This window comes from Callionymus lyra, chromosome 8, assembly GCF_982586985.1.
Source record: "Callionymus lyra chromosome 8, fCalLyr1.hap1.1, whole genome shotgun sequence".
NCBI lineage: Eukaryota > Metazoa > Chordata > Actinopteri > Syngnathiformes > Callionymidae > Callionymus > Callionymus lyra.
Genome location: NC_141825.1, coordinates 1600448 through 1620628, shown reverse-complemented (window position 1 = coordinate 1620628; position 20181 = coordinate 1600448). Strand labels below are relative to the sequence as shown.

The 20181-nt window shown below is 39.1% G+C and overlaps 1 protein-coding gene across 1 annotated transcript in view; it reads right to left on the bottom strand.

Annotated features, from left to right (window-relative positions):
• Window positions 1-20045, bottom strand: part of nrn1la (neuritin 1-like a) — a 76788-nt gene extending 56743 nt beyond the window's left edge. The window contains exon 1 of the mRNA XM_087797213.1: window positions 19920-20045. Coding sequence (XP_087653339.1) covers window positions 19920-19968 — 49 coding nt within the window. The 5' untranslated portion in view covers window positions 19969-20045. The remainder of the gene's footprint in view (window positions 1-19919) is intronic.
• Between the last annotated feature and the right edge of the window lie 136 nt (window positions 20046-20181).

Genomic DNA, 20181 nt, shown 5'->3' with positions numbered 1-20181 from the left:
CCGGCAGCAAGACTCACTCAGGGAAAACACACACAGTGGGAGGAGGCGAGAGGCAGCTCTGAATTAAAGAAGTCCTCCAGGCGGCTCCTCCATCAACACCAGCTGAGTAACAGGTAACACTCTCAGGACTTACAACTGTCAGCACAATCACACGCACACCTAACTGCAAAGAAGGAAGGATAATGAACAGCAGAGGGAACAATAAAAATAACAGCAGAAAAAAAAAAGGAAAGCAGAGAGAAAAGAACAACTGAGAGATGAAAAAGAGAAGAACAGAAAAGGAAAAGAACAGGGAATCAGAACCAAGAAAAGAAAACGAAAGCAGCGGGAAAACAAATTAACAGCATTTAGGGGTTTAAACAAAAAAATAACAACTGACTAAGCTGTTCAGCCTCTGAGGCTCAGTTGGATCAAATGAGCAGTAGAGCTGGATGTCATTAGCAAAAATGTTGTAAGAAACATCAGGAAATCTCTGAATGATTTTACACAGGGGAATTAAGAACAGCAAAAGTAAGGACCCAAAACAGAACCTTGAGGGACTCCACACAACAGATCCGCTGATTCAGACCTTTGATTGGCAGATACACTGAAACTGCACCCAGAAAGCTATGACGAGAACCATTGTAACACAGACCCAGACAGTCCCACTTTATCCCTCAGTCTTCTCAGTAGGATCTGGTGATCAACTGTATCAAAGACTGTGGACAGATCCAAGAGAACCCAAACAGTGTATTTACCCAAATCAGCCGACATCATCATGTCACTGGACACTTTCAGTAAGGATGTCTCCGTAGAGTGATGTTTGCGGAAGCCAGACTGAAACTCTCATGGATGTCGCTCTGATCAGGAAACAAAGACAGCTGCTCAGACACCACCTTCTTTAAGAATGGAAGCTTTGAAATAGGCCTGAAATTACTGAGTCTGGGTCTAAGCCTGACTAGTGAGTAAAAGCTTTTCAATTGCATGTTTAAATGCATTGGGAAAAACCCCTGTGGAAAGGGAGAGGTTTACCATTTTGGTAACCCAGGGGCCAATTACATCAAACACTTTAATAAAGAGCCTACATGGAAGGACGTCTGACGAGAAAGAGGAGGATTTCATCCTGGTCACCGGTGCTGAAATATCAGCCAGAGTAATAGGTTTAAAGAAGGCCTACAAGGTGGAGACAGGCTCACTGATAGCATGGTTTCAACACAAAAGGGGAAGCATTTTCTCTTTGATAAATGTAATTTTGTTCTTTAAAAAACTCAACAATGCATTGCTGTATGCATCGGATGTAATCAGATCTGGCAATTTCCATCATCTCATTCTATGAGGACATCAGATCCCTGAGGTTAAGTCTGTGAACCTCAAGTTTAGTGGACTTCCAGAGACACTCAGTCTTTCGACAAAGTCTTTTTAGACTCAGAATATCTTCATTTGTCCAAGGGCACCGTTTTTTTGAATTGTCAAATTCGATTTAAAAGGTGCCACTTCATCCAGTATTTAAACACAAATTGTCCACGTTAAGGCAATCATTTAAGGAAAGAAGGCCAAACATAGCAGAAAAACTGTTTGCTGTATCGGCTGAGATAACACGCCTCTGAGACCTAACTTTCAAGGGCTTAGGTTCAGGGATGAAGTCCAGGTTAAACAAGATAAGAAAATGATCACTCAGATGGACATCATGTACAGATATTAGAAATGTCCAGGCCAAGAGTAAAAACTTAGTCTAAAATGTGGCCTTTTTGAGGGATTAGGCTCAGAAACATGTTGCTCAAAATTATAGGCTTCAGTCAAAGTTAAACGTTCTTTAGCATAGAAGGATGTCATGTCATCAACATGAAGATTAAAGTCTCCAAGAACGAGAACAGATTCCATTTGAGTAGTGGAAGATAAGAAGTTGCTAAAGTCTTTCAAGAACACTGCCGCAGGACCAGGAGGATGGTAGACTGAAACAAAACAGAAAGGTCTTGTAGAACCAACCAAGATCATTTGAGACTCAAAAGAAGTGTATTCTTGTGTCTGTCCCTTTGCATGAACAACTATCTCTATAAAACAGCCAAACCACCCCCACGACGACAGGGGCGGGGTTTCCCTTCAACAGCGCAGCCAGCAGGGCAAAGTTGATTAAAATGAATAAACTCTTCCTCGATCTGCCATGTCTCTGAAAGACACAATAAATCCAACTTTTCACTTGTGTAGAGATCATACAGAGAAAAGGATTTATTTGCAATGGAGCGAGCATCCAACAAGACAATGTGCAGCTCCAATATCTCCGTTGGGGTCCAGGCAAACGAAGGCACTGATGCGCTGTCACATACGCCACAGGGAGGAATGTTTGCATTGCGCAGACATCGAGCATGTCTTATGACGTCAAAGTCAAGGCGAGCTGCAGCGTGTCTTCTCTTGACTTGGACACCAGAACGTGAACCTTTCCTCGATCTCTTGCGGAACTCACTCGGTATCCCACAGAGCAGCAGATAATACAGAAAGTCTGTGTCGATGACATACCGAGGAGGAAACACTTGATCATAACTGTCCCGTATGTAAAAATCAACTTTTTGATGCTAAAAAGAGAGTCACGATCATAACCACCAGGTTTATTAGAAATAACTTTCCCTTAAAGTAAGGCTCGAGACATATCCTTTGAGAGATGAGCATAATATTAGCAAAAGTAGTTGTGAGAACAACTCTTTTTTAACCACTCAATAGCAGGAGCCGACTTCAGGTGCTGCCGATCACAGGCACTGCCGGAAGCAGAAGGCACGTAAATCTCATACTTTGATCTAGTAATAAAGGGGCATTCCATGCATTAGCTTTGTAGTTTTCAACTATATGTCTGCTTTATCCCTGGTGTTATCTCTGGACCAAGTAGACCAGAAAGGCATGGAAACAAATGTGTTTGTGGTATCTCCTATGTTATCTCTGGGTCAAGATGAAGGATATCCACCACTGCATATGTATTTCTGGAAGCCAGGAAGGTCCTTCATAATAAATGTTTTCTATAGAGCTAGCAAGATAAATGTTTAGGGAATACTGTCATAAATTCTTCAAAGTTTCCAGATTAATCAAATGTCATGTAGTACACATTTTCTAAAGATCTTATATCTTATTGACTGTAGTTTGAAATACAAGTTCCAGATAAAACCGATACAAATTCTGGTAATTGTATTTATATCTTTTTATATATGGGCAGGTTACTTGCTCCCCCGTGAGAAGGCTGAGCAGGAGGCAAATGGGCCCGGACATTGCAGCTGCCTGTTGAAGTAATGAGCTCTTATTGACTCTAGGACCTGATGCTCCTGCAGCAACTTATTAACAGTTAACTTACTACACACACGCACATATGCTGATTGAAAAATCATTAAAATATTAAAGGGAACTCAATAAAAAGATAGTATTTGTTTGTTCTGATCTCTGCTGCACTGATAGAAATTAAAGACACGTTCCCGAATCAACTTTAACGTTGGCGCCAGTGGTGATCCAAACGTGAGCATCTGTCGTGAGGTTCAGGATCACAAACTAAGATTAATTTAATCAATTAAAATTAAGGTCATGTGCTTTATGGTCACTTCAGCTGTCGCACAAGAGCAGCACTTTTAACCCACATTTACATTTCAGATATTCGCCGCGTCAGCAGATCCTAACACAGCGTCACATGATAATATTAAAGGACTAAACCCTAAAGTCACTGATCAACACCTTTTTTAATCTGCTACACTGACAGAAATGAACCCTATAACAACACCTGGTGCAGGGCCACCTCGTGGTCAGGTTACCTGACGCCTTCTCATTTACTTAACTCGGAAATCTAGTTTAACAACATGACCTTGAGATCTTCAAAAAGCCACCATGACTTGTGTTGTTAACAAAAGCCTCCCTTTGCCTTGCCTACAGGGAGCCCCATTGGCCCAACAAGAAGCAGCAAGAACCGCTGCACTTATTCAGTCGGAGATGAAGGCCATGCTCACAGAGGAGTCAGACCGAATAATGTCGGAGCTACTTGCTGTCAAGAAGGAGCTAGCCAACAACATCACAGCTATAACACGACTTTTTCAGAGATGGGGTGGGGACTGACTTTATGATCTAATGACCTACACTTGTTAAAGATGAAGATGCAAAAAAAAGGAAGCCATTTACCTTTTGAAAACAATCCTTAATACAGACTTTGTGATAAATCACACAGATCGTTTGGGGTCTATTGTGGGCACTGAAGCAGAATCCCTTTGTGATAGTTACAAAATTCACCAGATCTGTTTGTTTGACTGTGTGTGAGTAAGACCATTTGTATAAATATCATCCTGTTTTAGCTTTAGAAGTAACATTTAGATGGCTGTGGTCATAACATTTTTTTTCCTCCTGTTGACAACTGATATCAGTTAAACATCTGGAAAAGTAGAATATTTTAAACAAAATCTGGCTCCGGGGATTACTACATCCTATTATCTGGTAATCCTTAAAGGCAGAGTAACGATGCTGCAGAGAACTTGCAAGCTTGATTCAACAAACACAGTACACAGATGTATTCACGTCCTGCATAACCCTCTGCGAGGACAGCTGCATCACATACAAGCTGAAACAAGTGAGGCCAGAGAAGGAAGTTCAGGAGAGCAGACAGAGAAGAGTTCAAGGCTGCAAAGAACAGATTAAGGAAGATTGCTTGTACTCTTATGAGCTCAAACAACAGCTACTGGCAAATGACTTTGCATCTGTGTGGAGGGGCTTGAGGAACATTACAAACAAGCTGAGGCCCTCCTCTGCCACTGATAACCTTATATTGGCAGACATTCAAATGGCACTTCAGCCAGCAGTGGAAAGAAAAAACATTCAGTCATTCCACCAAAGCTTGCAACCTGTCTCCGCCCTTCCCCCTGTTCATCTCAGCAGCAACACTGTACACCATCACAACTATTGTCAACATCAAGGAGGAGGATGTGGACAGAATATTCAAAAAGGCACCAGGATCCAACTCTGGTTCTCCTTTGACCTTGAAGCAATTTTCTGATCATTTGTCTCCTATGTTCAGAGACATTTCTGACACTTCAAACCTGTCTCGTGCCAGCTGGCTTCAAGTCCTCAACAATTATCCCGCTGCCAAAAAGCACAAGACCATCCGGACTTAAGGACTAGAGACCTGTCGCCCTGACTTCTGTGGTCAAGGGGTGTTTTGAGTGTCTTGTGCTGCCCCACCTAAAATTAGATTAAGAGCCCCTAATGGATCCAATGTATTTTGTAACAGAGCCAACAGGTCCGTTGCTGATGCTATGAACTTCGCTAGAACTTGCACTACCATCCAGCAGCACCTGGCAAAAGCAGGATCCTACACCAGCTGTATGTGGACTATTCTTCGGCGTTCAACACAGTCGTCCCTGACCTCCTCCAGAACAAACTCTTCCAGCTGGACGTGCTTGATTGTCTGACTGTCCTTTCAGACAGAAAGCAGCAAGCCAAGCTAGGAAAACATCTCATGGACTCTAGGACCATCAGCACTGGTACCCTTCAAATCTGTGTTCTCTCACCCCTGCCTTTCTCCCTGTTCACCAATAGCTGCACATGAAGTCATACCTCTGTTAAGCTCCTCAAGTTTGCAGACAACACCGGTCTGAACAGACTTATCTCAGACGGAGAAGAGTCCATCTACAGATGATAGACTGGTGACTTGGTGCAATGAACCAAGCTCAACACTCAGAAGACAGTGAAGATTTTGGTGGACTTTCGGAGAGTTCGAGCCACCCACACCAACCCTCTCATCCTCAATGGCTCCGAGGTTGATATTGTGAAGTTTATATATCAGCTGGGCACCATCTTCAATGGACATCTGAAGTGGGAGATAAAAATGTGTGTCATTGTGAAAAAGGCTCAGAAGCAGATATCATTTGTGCGTCGGTTGATGCAGGATGCTGGTGCAAATATAAACTGCCACCGGGAGTCTATCATCACCTCCTCCATCACTGTGTGGTACTCTGTTGCAACAGCTATGGACATGAACAGACTTTAGAAGATTATCATTTCTGCTCGGAAGGTGAGAAGGTGGCTGTCCTCTTCCATTGGCGTGCAGACAGGACAAAACCTATGTCAAGAAATTCCTAAAAATATGGAAACAACTAAGCTGATACTTTAAGCTCAATTATATGTCAGTGCATGCCCCTGATATTTCTGCTTCTTGAATTGATGGTAATTTCATGAGGTGCAAACTAAATGGGATAAACGGTGTCCAAAACGTTGAATACTTTTTTTTAGAACGAGAACAACTTTAAAAACTGCCTTTTCAACAATTGTCAAGAAAAAGTGATGTACCCAAAGATTTTTTTTTAGATATCTACAACTTCCCAATCTAGTATCCACAGCACTCTCCAGCTTCCTTTCACCATCACCCAGGATCCTGCTAGACCATTTTTATATTTGTTTAAAACATTCTCTATTCTAGTTTAAAATTGTGTACAAATTACACCTTACCTGTATTAACCCCGATGCAGTCCAGCCACCATCATGTTGTTTTGAATGTGTTGGTTTGACAAAGGGACTGAGAACACAGATAAAATTGTCGGCCACTGTGGCTCTGTTTAATGTCTGGTCACAGGAGCAACGCAACGACAAATCAACAGAAAATATTATTTTTTTTAAATCGACATTACTGGCAAGACATCTAATTTTGATTAAATGGAAAGATCCCCACCTTCAACCTATTAACAATGGGTTGGTGATCTGATGAAACATCTGGAGAAAATGTGATCTACAACCAGAGGTTATTCCCCTAAATAGACTAAGATATGGTAGTCAGCTGTGCTTTTCGTTGAAAAGATGAACACAAATGCATTATCAATGTAACTTGACTTGTTAACAACTTGTTTAGTTTTATAAGTATATGTTTTTTTTTCACTACTGTACTGTAGTGTTGTGTTATTGTTTTTATAATGGAATGTCGATAGTTTGCAAGAAATATTGCTGGCAACAAGACCCAATTACAGATCGATTACTGTTACATGCTCCTCACACTCAAGAACAAATGTGTTCAAAACACCGTGAAGTTACAACAATAACATCAACATCATGTGCGTCTCCCAGAAACACAATCCTCCATCACTTTCAAGATAATCGCGTTTGTTTCACCTATTTGCTTTATCACATTCTCAGCCCATTTGGACAAAGTCTTGCTTTGAGATGATGGATTAAGGTTTTAGCCCTTTATATTTAAGCATTGTATTTGTTTTATATGGATATCTAGAAATACAATTAAAAAAGCTCAGGACGTTCAATTCAAGTAGTTATCACACACTAGGAACTTCAGACAAACGCAGACAGAATTAATTGTTGCAGATGTGTTTACACGTGCCAACAGAACTTATGAGGCTGCAGTTAATTCATCGTATTGACCTACAGCAGATCTGAAGTCAGTTTGCACATCCGGACTTCTCGTTGTTGGTCGAGATGTTGTTTGTTGATGAGTTTTTGCTGGAGCAGCCTTGAAATCTCTTCAAAGGTTATGTTGCTTATTAATACACATTTGTGATCACTGATCATTTATTAATGTATATTTTTTATTTCATGATTTTATTTTCTCAAGAATCTGTTCTATTTTTAGTGTGTAATTTTTTTTCTTTTTTTGTTTTTTTTTGAGGCAGAATGTTTTTGTTCTGATCAACTTCTAACAATAAAATCTTGATGAACGTTCCAGGTCAGGTGATTCCATCATCAGGACGTCCATCTTAACGACTGATGATCTCGTCAAGGTCTAATCTCTGATGATCAGCGGTAAACAAAAAAGGATCGAGAGGTGAGTCGAGCAGCCGAGGTGGAGATGAAGTGGATTTATCTTTGTTTTGAGATGAGTGATCAGATGTTGGCGATCATATGGAAGTTTGTGGATGATGTTGAGAAGATGATGAGAAAGAAACAATAAGTTCTTCATCTGATATAAGGTCGAGGGAGAGGCAGCTGAGGCACAGAAGTCCAGACTACTACTACTACTACTACTACTACACTTTTCCTCCACTCTTCCCATGGTGTCTCACTGAGAGACTTTATCTCTCTGGAGTGCTCTGAGCCTCCACAAAGTAAACCACTTGCAAGCTACAAATTGGTTCTCTGCTTTGAGTCTCAGCTGGATGACTAAGCTGCTCTCAACAAGAAGAACACTATAAATGATGGTACAGTTATCCTTTGTGGACCTCAGTTAGTTTAAGATTGCTGGAGGAGTTCTCCATCCCTCTGTCTCTCTTCTTCCCAGCCAGTCACAGCAGAAGCCTATTAACACTGAGTCTGGTTCTGCTTGAGGTGTTTGCCTGTTTAAAGGAAGTTTTTCCTTGGCAGTGTCGCTCAATGTGATTGGCTGAGACTCTTCTCTTATGTAATGTTTTTTAAACTGTAAAGTCTTGAGATAACTTTGTTAGGATTTTAGATATTTGATATGGTGTGTTGAAACATCTGCATGCAATCATGCGTAACACCTTTTACCCCTGTATAACCATGTTACGCCTTTTTGAGAGTAATTTATCATGGTCTTATACATACTCTTACAGAGTAACATTTCGATTGCTACTTGTAATGTTTTAAAACATTCCTTATTCGTTCTTTATTTGTATTCAATTATTTTTGTAGATGATTGAAGACAAATCTTAAAAACACATTCACATTTTGAAAATAGGAACAGATTTATTTAAAGTAAGGTAAGAATACTCACATTAATTTATACAAACTCGTTTTACACATGCACGTCTTTTTGAAAGTTTCCTTGCTCCCAGCAAATTTTTCAGATTATTGTCAAGTTTTGTTTTATCATCGTTAACTTAAATGAAAGTAAAAGTATAACAGATCCTTATTTCACTTTATTTTCTTGATTTTACTGTGGAAACTGAACTGAACTGAACTAAAACGTCACATAATCACGCACATTTTGTATTCGAACAGAGGGGGCAACTGAAAAAAACGTCTTTTACAAATCATCAGAATAAAAATATTACTTAAAGCAGCACTGCATAGTTTTTAGTACCTTTATATTTTTGTACTAAAATACTTGTGATGATACATCAACTTAAAACTAGTTGAATGAGTCATGTACCGTGACTTGAGGTGTTTTGTGTGCTTTTTACTTTCACTTCACGTGGGGATGGTAGGAACATGCTCCGCAAAAAAATGTAAACAACTAACTTCTTTACGTCACTTCCTCATTACTGCCCATCGTATACCGAGGGCTAAGCATTGAAGCAAGCGAGAGACCCGCCGTTGCGCTGCTATGGCTGAACCTTGGCCAAAGAAAACAGTAATTTTGTCTTTAGAGACAAATAAAAGAAAAATAGAATCTATTCGGATGTCAAGATGGTCATGGCTCGTCACCTGCTTTTGCTCGCTGGCTTGAGGTCAGAGACGAGGAAGGATTCACGACCGACGCTGCTTTTCCTCAGTTCTTGCTGGACAAGTAAGTAGTTTCAAAGTTTCGATGTTGGAGACAAAATATTTTCATTTTATCAATCAAAAACCTGCGTGGTAGCGATAAATATTCACCACGTAATAGTTCACAGCTACACACTTATACGACCAGACACGCTACCAACCCAAACATTTAAAATGAAAAAACGATGAATGAAGACAACAAACGTTTATCTTAAATATTTATATGTGGAAAGATCATTGATACTGAATCACTGTGGTTTTATCGTGTCTTGTATGTGACATTAGTTTGCGATGATTAATTCACAGAGAGAGAACACGTTTATTGACAGTTTTGTAAATACAACAAAGGATTTGTTATGTTGTTGTTAACTTTTTTAAGTCAGGCCTGATGTATATATAGTATAGATATATAGTTCACTTCAGAAGCTCCTAACTTTTAAGTTAGCCAGTAAAAATGACATCTTCAAGACATGGTTTTACTGTTAGGTGTCTAGTGTATTGTGTTGTTTATATACATAGTTTTTGTTATTATCTTTTTTATATTGTATGTTTTATTGGTAATTATTGTTATTTTTATATTAAAATTATCTGATAAAACATAGAATATGCATTTTTCCCCATTGTGGTACTTTGTCTATTGCTTTTATTACTAGTGTGTATACATTTGTGTTTCTCAGGCACTGCTCATGATTAATTTATTTTGTTTCTCTACAGCGATCAAAAGAAGTCACTTCTACCACATTCTATCCATCATGTTCAGAACAAGCACTTGTTCGTCATCTATATCGAATTTATCATTCCAGGGAGCGTTACTAGTCGCAAAACCTCTTCGTCGAAAATGTACTGCTGCATGTGGGCCATATTGCAGACACAAATCCTGTTTAAAAAAAACACAAATGTTAATTAACAAATGTAAAATAAATATTTGTAATGATCTGAATCATTGAATCATATTGTTCAAATTGATATTCAGACAAAACATCACATTAGTATCGTGATTTGTTCATTAGTTCACTGTGAAACTATCTTATAGAACATCTTATTTAGTCTTGCGGCTCTTACTTAATCGCGCTGGTTGTGGTGGTGGTGGTGAATTACGTAACAAAAACAAAGTTAAAGTTATGTTATTTACAAAGCCGTCGTAACGCATATCATATTTAATTATCCACAATCTGATTCATTACCTCATCGATATCCATCCTTCATTCAGCCAATGGAAATTCTTCCAACTGCTGCAAACCGGGACATGGCAACTTTTGTGACAAGTGCTCATGGGAAATTTGGTCTCCTGGTGAACTAAACACTACCACTTTAGTCCACTGGCGTCGCTCGACTAAAAATCGGCCAGTGCTGCTTTAATTTTACCCATTTTTTTAACTAATAAGTGATCAATAAAGTAGGTTGAAAAAAATCACCTTACCCACACATTATATTAATTCAAAATAAAAGCGCAGAGAACAGGAGAGGAGTCTTAATCCATCACTCATTGTACCGCATCCCCATGGGACCCCTCTCCACCTCCTTCGTCTTATCTTCATTGATCTGCCCTTAGCAGACAAGCAATGCTCACTGATGATGTTTAAGATGACTGATGAGGAGGAGCTCTATTGACACAGTGAACTTACATAGATTTGCTCATCTCTGAAAATTAACCCTCTGCCGTAGTAATGTCACAATAAAACCAGAATCGGTCGGAAACTGTCGCAGCAGACGACTTCTTGAGTGACATCTGTGTGACACTGAGAACCAAACTCTTTAAGACTTACAACGTCATTATATTCAGAATCAGAACCTTTTTAATACCAGCGTTGTAAACACAACACAGAAATTATTATTATTATTATTATTATTTAAAGGAGACCTAATGTGTTGATTTAAGTGTCTCTTCAATTGATCTTTGACCTCTATAGTACATATAGTACATGCAAAAAACTATTTTTATAAAGATATTTACATTCTAAAATGAGCTTAAGCCCCACCTACCTAAAACAATCAGTTTTGGCTCAGCCAACTGTCATCCAAGCAACCACGCCCACTCTGCTGTGATTGGTCTGGGGGCAAAGGTGTCACTACACCACACCTCTGCCGACTTCCACCTTCATGGACGCCTCCGAAACAAAATAGATTGAGCATGGCACATTCTATGGTAGAACTTGACGTCAGTATATCAAATACTGTGATTTGCATCAACATATTATTTTATTGTTTATGAGGTGCTTGTGTGGGAATAGCATCATGATGGCAATTTGAACTAAAAAGTTAAAATACATGCATCTCAGTATAGATACGTAAATGTAATAACATTTACAAGCCCAGTAAATCCTGCTATTGGAGTATTAAAAGCTGTGTAACAGGCTCTTGCCTTTTTATTTTAGGTCCTGAGGTGGATTTGTCAGGTTCCAGACCCACTAAAGTGTATTACAGAAGACCCAGGATTTAAACCAAACAATACACAATATATACAACATATTTAGGGTTGGTTTTGATGTTACTTTCTTTGTAAAATGAAAACATATGTTGGATAACAGGTTGACACAAAAACCCTTAATCATTTTTTGGGGAAATGTAGGCATTCCTCCAAACTGGGAAACATGTCTGGCAACAAGCTCCTCTTCGGACAACCTGGGAATCCAGGATGTTAATCTGTTTCAACTCCTGCACAAATGTATGTGGCTCCACCAGAACTTTAAACACTGGTTTAATCAGCTCATCTGTATCAGGAACTATAAAAAACAACCTGTACCCTCGAGTCATGGCTTGAGTTCGACAACATTCTCATTATGATACAGACCAGCCAGGTGTAGTCTGTTAATTAATATAAATAATCAACATGTACGTTCATGGGCTGATTCAACACACTGGGATACTTAATTCCTCACCTGATGAGTCAGCTGTCATATCACCACCATTTTGTCTTTTTCTGAAGTTGTTCTGTGAATTAATGTTGCTTTGAATCATCCCACTTATGGACCATTCAAAGTATTGTACTTTAAGATCTCGACATTGAAGTTAATGGTTGAATGTCTGAATTAAAATGATCTCTTAATACATTTCTATCTGGCTGTATGATGCACCAGTAGAATAAACTGCTGCAGACGTCATGATGTTGCACACAGGTGTCTCTGCCACATCCTGAAGTTTATTTATTTATTCATTTATTTGTTAGCGACGATGCAGTCAACATAATTACAAGACAAGTTTGCAGTTGATGCGATGCATAAAGAATGTATAGCTTGTGCTAATTTTCAAGTCCTGTCCCTGGTGGGGCCTTTTTACAATATTTAAAAATACACAATAAAAGTCTATCGTAGAAAACTATTGTTAAACATTTACAGTTTACATTTACGGTACAATCAAAAATCACTTCCATACATAGTGCTACTTACAAATGTGTACATATTTGATTGGTTTTCAACCAGGCCTTTAACACAAAAGGTGAACATTTTGAACTCAGATATGGACTTAAATTCAGCAGGAAGTGCTGACATTCTGGGCAAAGTTGTTTGAACTCCACAAATGTCCCTCTTCGAAGTTGGTTAACTTCACAGTCTCACTGTTTCACAGGACAGGTCTGAAAGAAAAAGGCAAGAGAGCACTTTCAAACACTCCTCAAAAACAAGTGCTGTGTCTCAAATCGCATACTAGCTTGCTCAAAGTTAGTATTTTTAGTGCGTTAGTGCGTCTCAATTCTTAGAATGCGAAATTTAGTGCGCCATGCACACTAAATTGGCGTACTAAAACGCCCACAAAACTGAGCATGGTTCGATGGACACTAACCACCCTAAACAGCCGCCATCTTGATGACGTTTTAAACGGAAGTTACGTCATATATAAATGCAGATATATATATATATATATATATACACTTCCAGGTGCATTTTCAGCAGCAGTAGAAGGAAGAGACGTCTTCGGTGCTGATACCAGCTTAAATATCTCGCGAATATTTCGATTCTCATATTTTTTCTCTATTTCTTTTTCCAAACTTGCAAGTGTCGGCGATAGCTTTCAAACAGCTGGTTGAAACCATCGTTAAATAGAAATAGAAGTAGAAGAAGAAGCTGTGACCTCAATTCCGGTTAGTGCGTAGCAGCAGTGTTTGATTTGAGACATACTATCTGTGGAGAATTTGTGTAGTAGTTAGTATGTACACTATTCTGATGCATACTAACTTCTAGTATACTAAGAGAAGTATGCGATTTGAGACACAGCAAAGGTATTTCCTGTTGTACTATGTTTCTGAGTCTTCCTGTCGTTGCCTTAAAAGAAAAACATTCTCAAATACTGAATATACTACAGACCAGATTCATGGCACTTGAAATGTCTTACCCGAGTTGGGATGGCTCTGTCAACGTTTACAGAGGATCATACGTCAACTCGTGTTGCACAGAGAATGATCTAGTGACAAGTCCTTGATCTTCGTCTTCATCTTCACCATCATCCGTCAGCATCTCCAGGCGTGTTGTCTTTGCTGATCTGAACACTGGTCGGTCCAACTTGCCCCTCATCAGAGTGGAATGAGGCAAAAGCTCTGTGTCCGACTCGCTGTCTGACCAACACCTGTGTCGCTGAATCTGAAACTTGGAATAACAAAAATGTCCACTATTACTTATACACCTGATGCACTAACACACATAACACAAACGCCTTTTTGCAACATATTTTCAACAACACACCTGAATTAAACATATTTTTACTCTTAATAATTTATATCTTGGACTTTTACAATATTAATATTTGCCATGCCTTTTTATTTTATTTCTACAGGGTACTTTTCTGTATTGTATTTTTTGTATTATAGTTTTTCTTCTAAGACCTGCAACTCAGATGACTTTATTGTGACAGAGATCACCACCACATGTCTGTGCAAATGAAATTCTATTCATGTATTTCAATGTCGCTTAAACTGTGCTTTCTAACCAAATCCAGCATCTAAAGCACTATAAACACCTATTTAGATCAATAGCAGGACAACATCAGGAGCAATATTGTTCATTAACACAAAAGTAACAACAGAAATACAGACCTGTGCTCCTCTAGTTCTGTAGGACTTCTGTGTCGCTACTGTTTTCATAAAAGTCGTCTTGTCAACCTCCAACACTGACTCAGGAGAGATTTTGTCGCTAAACGCATGTTGACATTCGTCACCAGGTTCTGGTGTTTCTATACGAGTCAAAAATATGAATTTCTAATAGGTTGTACAGTAAATATGAAATAAAATAAAACGGTTGGAACTGCAGTCCGTTTCCGTCGCTCGAACACGACGTCACGTCCGGGTCTTAATACTTTGCTTTATGGAGAAAAAAGGTCAATGCAGAGTGTAACGGGTCGTTTATTCGCCGCTTCAAGTCAAACAAAGATACAAGCTTTTACAATCGATCGGTAGCGCTCTTTGCCGGCAGCTCTACAGGTCAATAGCTCCGGGAAAGACAGTCCCGAATGATAATTAGATCGCTATATTTAAGGCAAATTTCCGGGCCGAGAGGTCCTCCCCCTATCGCCCTATTAGTTCCTTCAAACTCCCTGTGTCACGATCTCCTGTGGAGAGTTCTTCCTACTTTGTTTCCTTTTATAATCATTCAAATGTTCTTCGGTGGAAGTTCCTGTCTCCTAGCTCCCCCCCTCACAGATGTGTTCCTGCTTCGTTCTTTTGATCCACGACCCAAGGTGTGAAAAGGGCAGAAAAAACACGTTTGAATAACCGTTGTCATGACTCTACGTCTGTTCCAAGCTTGCCTTGAAAACAGTGTGTCAGTCTGGAGTGAAATGTTGATTGTGAATGTGTATGTGTATTCAAACGTTTAAGCTCTTAGATGAAGCTAGTAATTTATACTTTATATTTTGATTATCTTTCAGCATTAATTTAAGTATCACTTATACGTATAGTGTATAATAATTTTTAATCTAACAAAAATGAAGAAGTACAACCGTAGTAACGTGAGATCTTGAAATAACCAGACGACAACTTCCAGTTGTTTTTCTCAATAACTGCTGAACTCTCAGTTAACTCTGCCGTAAAACTGCGTTTTATACAGCACCATGTTGGTGTATAAAAAAATGAGTAAAACAAGGTTGGCTGCTTAATGTACACATTACAACAACAACAAAGATCAGAAGGAACTCTCACCATGTTTAAATAAAGAGGATTTTTTGTCACGCTGAATATGCAGGTTTTGTTTTTAACCGCCTAGTAAATATTGTTGTTGTCATTATAAAAAAATTGTCTACACCAAACTTTGCCAAGATTACTAAATTGTGCTTCACTCACTGCGTGTAATGTTTCCTCAGTGGCTCCATGTAGAGACTCGGAAAATAAGTTATATATAAGTTATAATATAAGTATTTTTTATTAATTTGGACTAAACTAAAGGGCTGGTGCAACAGTAATATTCCATGGTTAAATGCATATTTACTGCATGTATAAATACTAAATAAAATAATTATTTACCGTCTTCAAGCTCCTTCTTGAGGGCTTCATAAGCCTTTACTCTATCCATTTTCTGGAATAAAAAAAAAATCCATTCAGCATTAATCAAACCATTGCTAATAAAGGTCCTAGCAAAATATAGAAGAAATATTGCGCATGAATATCCATTTACTTTTTTAACTGCACTTTTCAATAATATATCATTACGCTCATATATGTTTAACGTGGCAAAAAAGTAGAATACCAGGTTTTAACAAACAGATGTGTCCAAGACTATCTCTTTAAAAGTTTTTAGAGCAAATCGCACCACCTGATATTTTTTTTCCTGAGACCTGATATTTATTTTTTTCCTGAGACCTGATATTTATTTTTTCCTGAGACCTGATATTTCTTTTCCTGAGACCTACATTTTTTTTTCTTGAGAGAAGATTTTTTTCCTGAGACCTGATATTTTTTTCCTGAGACCTGATCAGAGGAGGTGTTTTGTTTGTATTTTTCTATGGCATGGTACCACTTTTTGTTTATTTGCATTTGTCATTTTTGTTAAAAAAAAACAAAACTTTAATAATAATAATAATTCATTTTATTTAATGGCCTTTCAAGACACCCGAGGACGCCTTAAAGAGGTTAAAAGCAGTACGATAAAAACATTGAAAATACACATTCATTCAATACACAGGAGCAAGTCGGGAAATCGTTTTATTTCGGTCATCTGTGACTATGTACCAAGATACCCCAAAGTTTTTGCCATTAAAGTTGTTACCCCGAAGTAAGTTGCAAAAGTCGTGTTGCAAGTATTTTTCAGGGTTGAAATTCCAAGGGAAGTACTCACTGATCAGGTTACAAACTTCATGAGTAAGACATTGAAACAAGTATATGACCTACTAGGTATCAGGCGTATCAGAACCACTTCTTACCACCCACAGACTGATGGTCTTGTTGAGCGGTTTAACCAGACCCCGGTGAACATGCTTGTAGCGGACACTGGAAAAGACTGGGTTCAGTGGCCTCCGTAATTGTTTGCTTAAAGGTTGGTACCTCAAGCATCAACAGGGTTTTTCCCCTATTGAGCTTTTATATGCTCATCAGGTCAGGGGGCCATTTGATGTTCTGAGGGGGACCTTGGAAGGAGAGGTCTCTGAAAAGACATCATCTATTTTGTATTGAGGATGAGGGAAAATCTTACAGCGGCTGCTTCAATGGCCCAAAAGAAACTCCAAAGTGCCCAAGCTAAGCAGACATGGTATGACCACTCAGTACGCTCCAATGTTTCTAGCCTGGTGAGTCAGTCCTGTTATCGTTACCCAGCTCTGACAACAAACTGCTGGCCAAATGGCAAGGCCCCTACATTGTGACCGGTGACAAGTGAGGTGCACATTCCAGACCAACGCAAGAGACACCAGGTCTATCACGTCAACATGCTGAAGAAGTGGACTGAGAGAGCAGAATCAGTTCGTACATAAAGGTCTGTAATGATGATCCAGGCTGTCAAGAAGGAAGATGAGTATAGCGAGCAGTGTGGAAGAGAAGAAGCTGGACCTGTGCTGTGTCTCAAATCGCATACTTCTCTTAGTATACTAGAAGTTAGTATGCATCAGTTTAGTGTACGTACTAACTAGTACGCAAATTCTCCACAGATAGTATGTCTCAAATCAAACACTGCTGCTACACACTAACCGGAAATCACATGACAGCTTCTTCTTCTACTTCTATTTAACGATGTTTCAACCAGCTGTTTGAACGCTATTGCCGACACCTTCTGGCAGCTCGTTTTAAAAGTTTGGAAAAGGAAATAAAGAAAAAATATGAGAATCTAAATATTCACGAGATATTTAAGCTGGTATCAGCAGCGAAGACGTGTCATCCTTCTACTGCTGCTGAAAATGCACCTGTAAGTATATGCATATATATATATATATATATATATATATATATATATATTTATGACGTAACTTCCGTTTAAAACGCCATTAATATGTAGAAACTGTAGAAAAAAAACAACTTTTTTTTTCTTTTTTTTAAACAACACATCTCTTTTATAGTAATAACCATTTAACAGAGCTTATACAGATTATATTTCTTTCAGTGAGGGAAGGTAACAAATGCCTAAGGGACTAGTATTGTCCATACCAGGGTTTGGGGACCACTATGCTAACTAACAATTTCACGACAAACAAAAAATGACTGAATAATGAACATTACTTCAGTCACAAGTTTAATAAAAGTCATAACGTGCAAACAGGCAAGCATTGTCTTGCTGATGGCTGAATTTCGTAAACATATTTTTAACATAAACATTTGACATCATATTCAAAATTAAGAAAAAAGTAAATTGTTTTGTTTCTCTGTCGTAAAAACTGACTTCACTGCGGTGACACTAAATCTATCGTTCTAAATCATTGAAATCATAAAATGTATTCATCATTTGTGGAAAAAAACAAAACAAATTTCAGTCAGTTTTCTCAACACAGAACATTCAATGTGTGTATGTGGCAAGAAGTACATATATATGACCTCCAATGGATCCGATCGACTACAGGTGTCTGAGAAGACGTTTTCCTAAACTTCGCTACTGTGTGTATTTACATGCAATCTGAACAAATGTGGAACTGGACAAACTCTTTGGAATGCTATGAGAAATAAAAGAACGAAGCCGATTTAAGTAATGTAGAGACATTATTGGTAAAACACTTAGATGTGGTTTGATAGAGGGTTAGAATGGAGCAAGTTTTTTAGTTTTTTTATTGTTTATTTTTCATAAAGATTTATTAAATTATTCCTCTTAGTCTTTTCTCTTCATTTCATTTCTTTCCTCTTGCTTGCACTGCTTCAAGGATTGTACGTTCATGTGAGAGCTTTCATCCAATCATATTTGAGCAGCCGGTCATGTGTTACCCGAGGCCTTCAGTCGTTTCAGAAGTGGCCCTTGTCCATTGAACTCAACGAAAGACGAAGGATTATGTTAACCAATCAGAATCGAATTGGCGACACAAGGTCAGCGCTTTGGAAGCTACACGCGTCACAGCTTCCACGACGCTGGACGTGTTGAACATGTGACACGTTCATGTCCTCTGATTGGATAGCACTGAGACTAGTCACATGGAGATGATCTGAATTATTTAACTGTTTTTTTTTCGACACAATGGCTGACAAGCTTAATCTGGTCGTTGATATACTTGCAAAGACATTTCAAGAAGGACTTTTCAAGAAAAGCTGGACGTTAAGAAAGTTTTCACAAGCCTTAAATGATTGATTTATTTCCTCCATAAATACGAGAGTAAATGCATTTTTTTCTTAATAATCTTGCGCTTTATGAGATCAATAGTGGTGCTTGTGTGTGTCGCTTTAGCTTGTGTGTGTTTGTCGCTGAAGCGCGTTGTATGTGGGGGGGAGCGATACAGAGCGTGTGTGTTGTGGGCCATGGAAACCACACAGACTGTAGTGGGAGTGATATTTTGATATAATGCACTGATGTTCATTTGATGATAAACGTCTTATTGACTTATAAAAATACACGCTCAGATCCCTGAGTGCATTCATTCAACATGCGCCGCCACGGATTAGAGGTGTTCCATCAAACACGCTTCAGAATTCCTAAGTGAGATGTGTGACACACACACGTGTTGTCATTGTATGGCTGAGTAAACATGAATCAGTCAGAACTTTTTTTTCTCAATGTGTCAAAATTTGCCAAGTCGCAGGGCTTCTTTTTGTGCCTCAGATACCGCAAAGCAGCTTCAGCTGCTCCCCCCGCTGGTCATCACCTGCCACTGCTCCATACATGTTTCACGGATAATACTCAAAAACAGTTTTAATATGTGGGAAAAAAACAGTTGGACAATAACATCATTTGCATCGTTTGCGTCTTGTTGATTCGTCATTTGTGGTTGTGGAGAAAACGTGACAAATTGACTTGATTGACAGTCGAAGTTTGATGATAAACGAGACTCAAAAACACGGAGACGCATAGATATTAAAACAACATCTTAAAAAAGAAAGTAGAATCACACGCGCGCGCACACACCAGTTAACCTGCGGATCCATCAGAATAGATTCAACTTCCACCACTACGGAACCAGAACTTTCACTCGCAGTGGAAAAACTTCAATCTGACGTCACTCACTCAGAATCACGGCGACGAGGACACACGCGGAGGTGAGCGGTGACGTCATGCTGACCAGCAGTCCGTACAGGGTTCCCAGAGTCGGAGTCCTTGGGTCCAAAAAAACGATGCTGCTGTTCGCTCGTGTCTCTGCGACTGCTGCTGCTCCTCGGATGAGAGGACACGCCCACCGATGAAGAGGATGAAGAGGATGATGAGGAGGGTCCCACTGACTGAACCTTCAGCAGGAGACGAGGAGACACCGGAGGAGACTCTTGTGTGT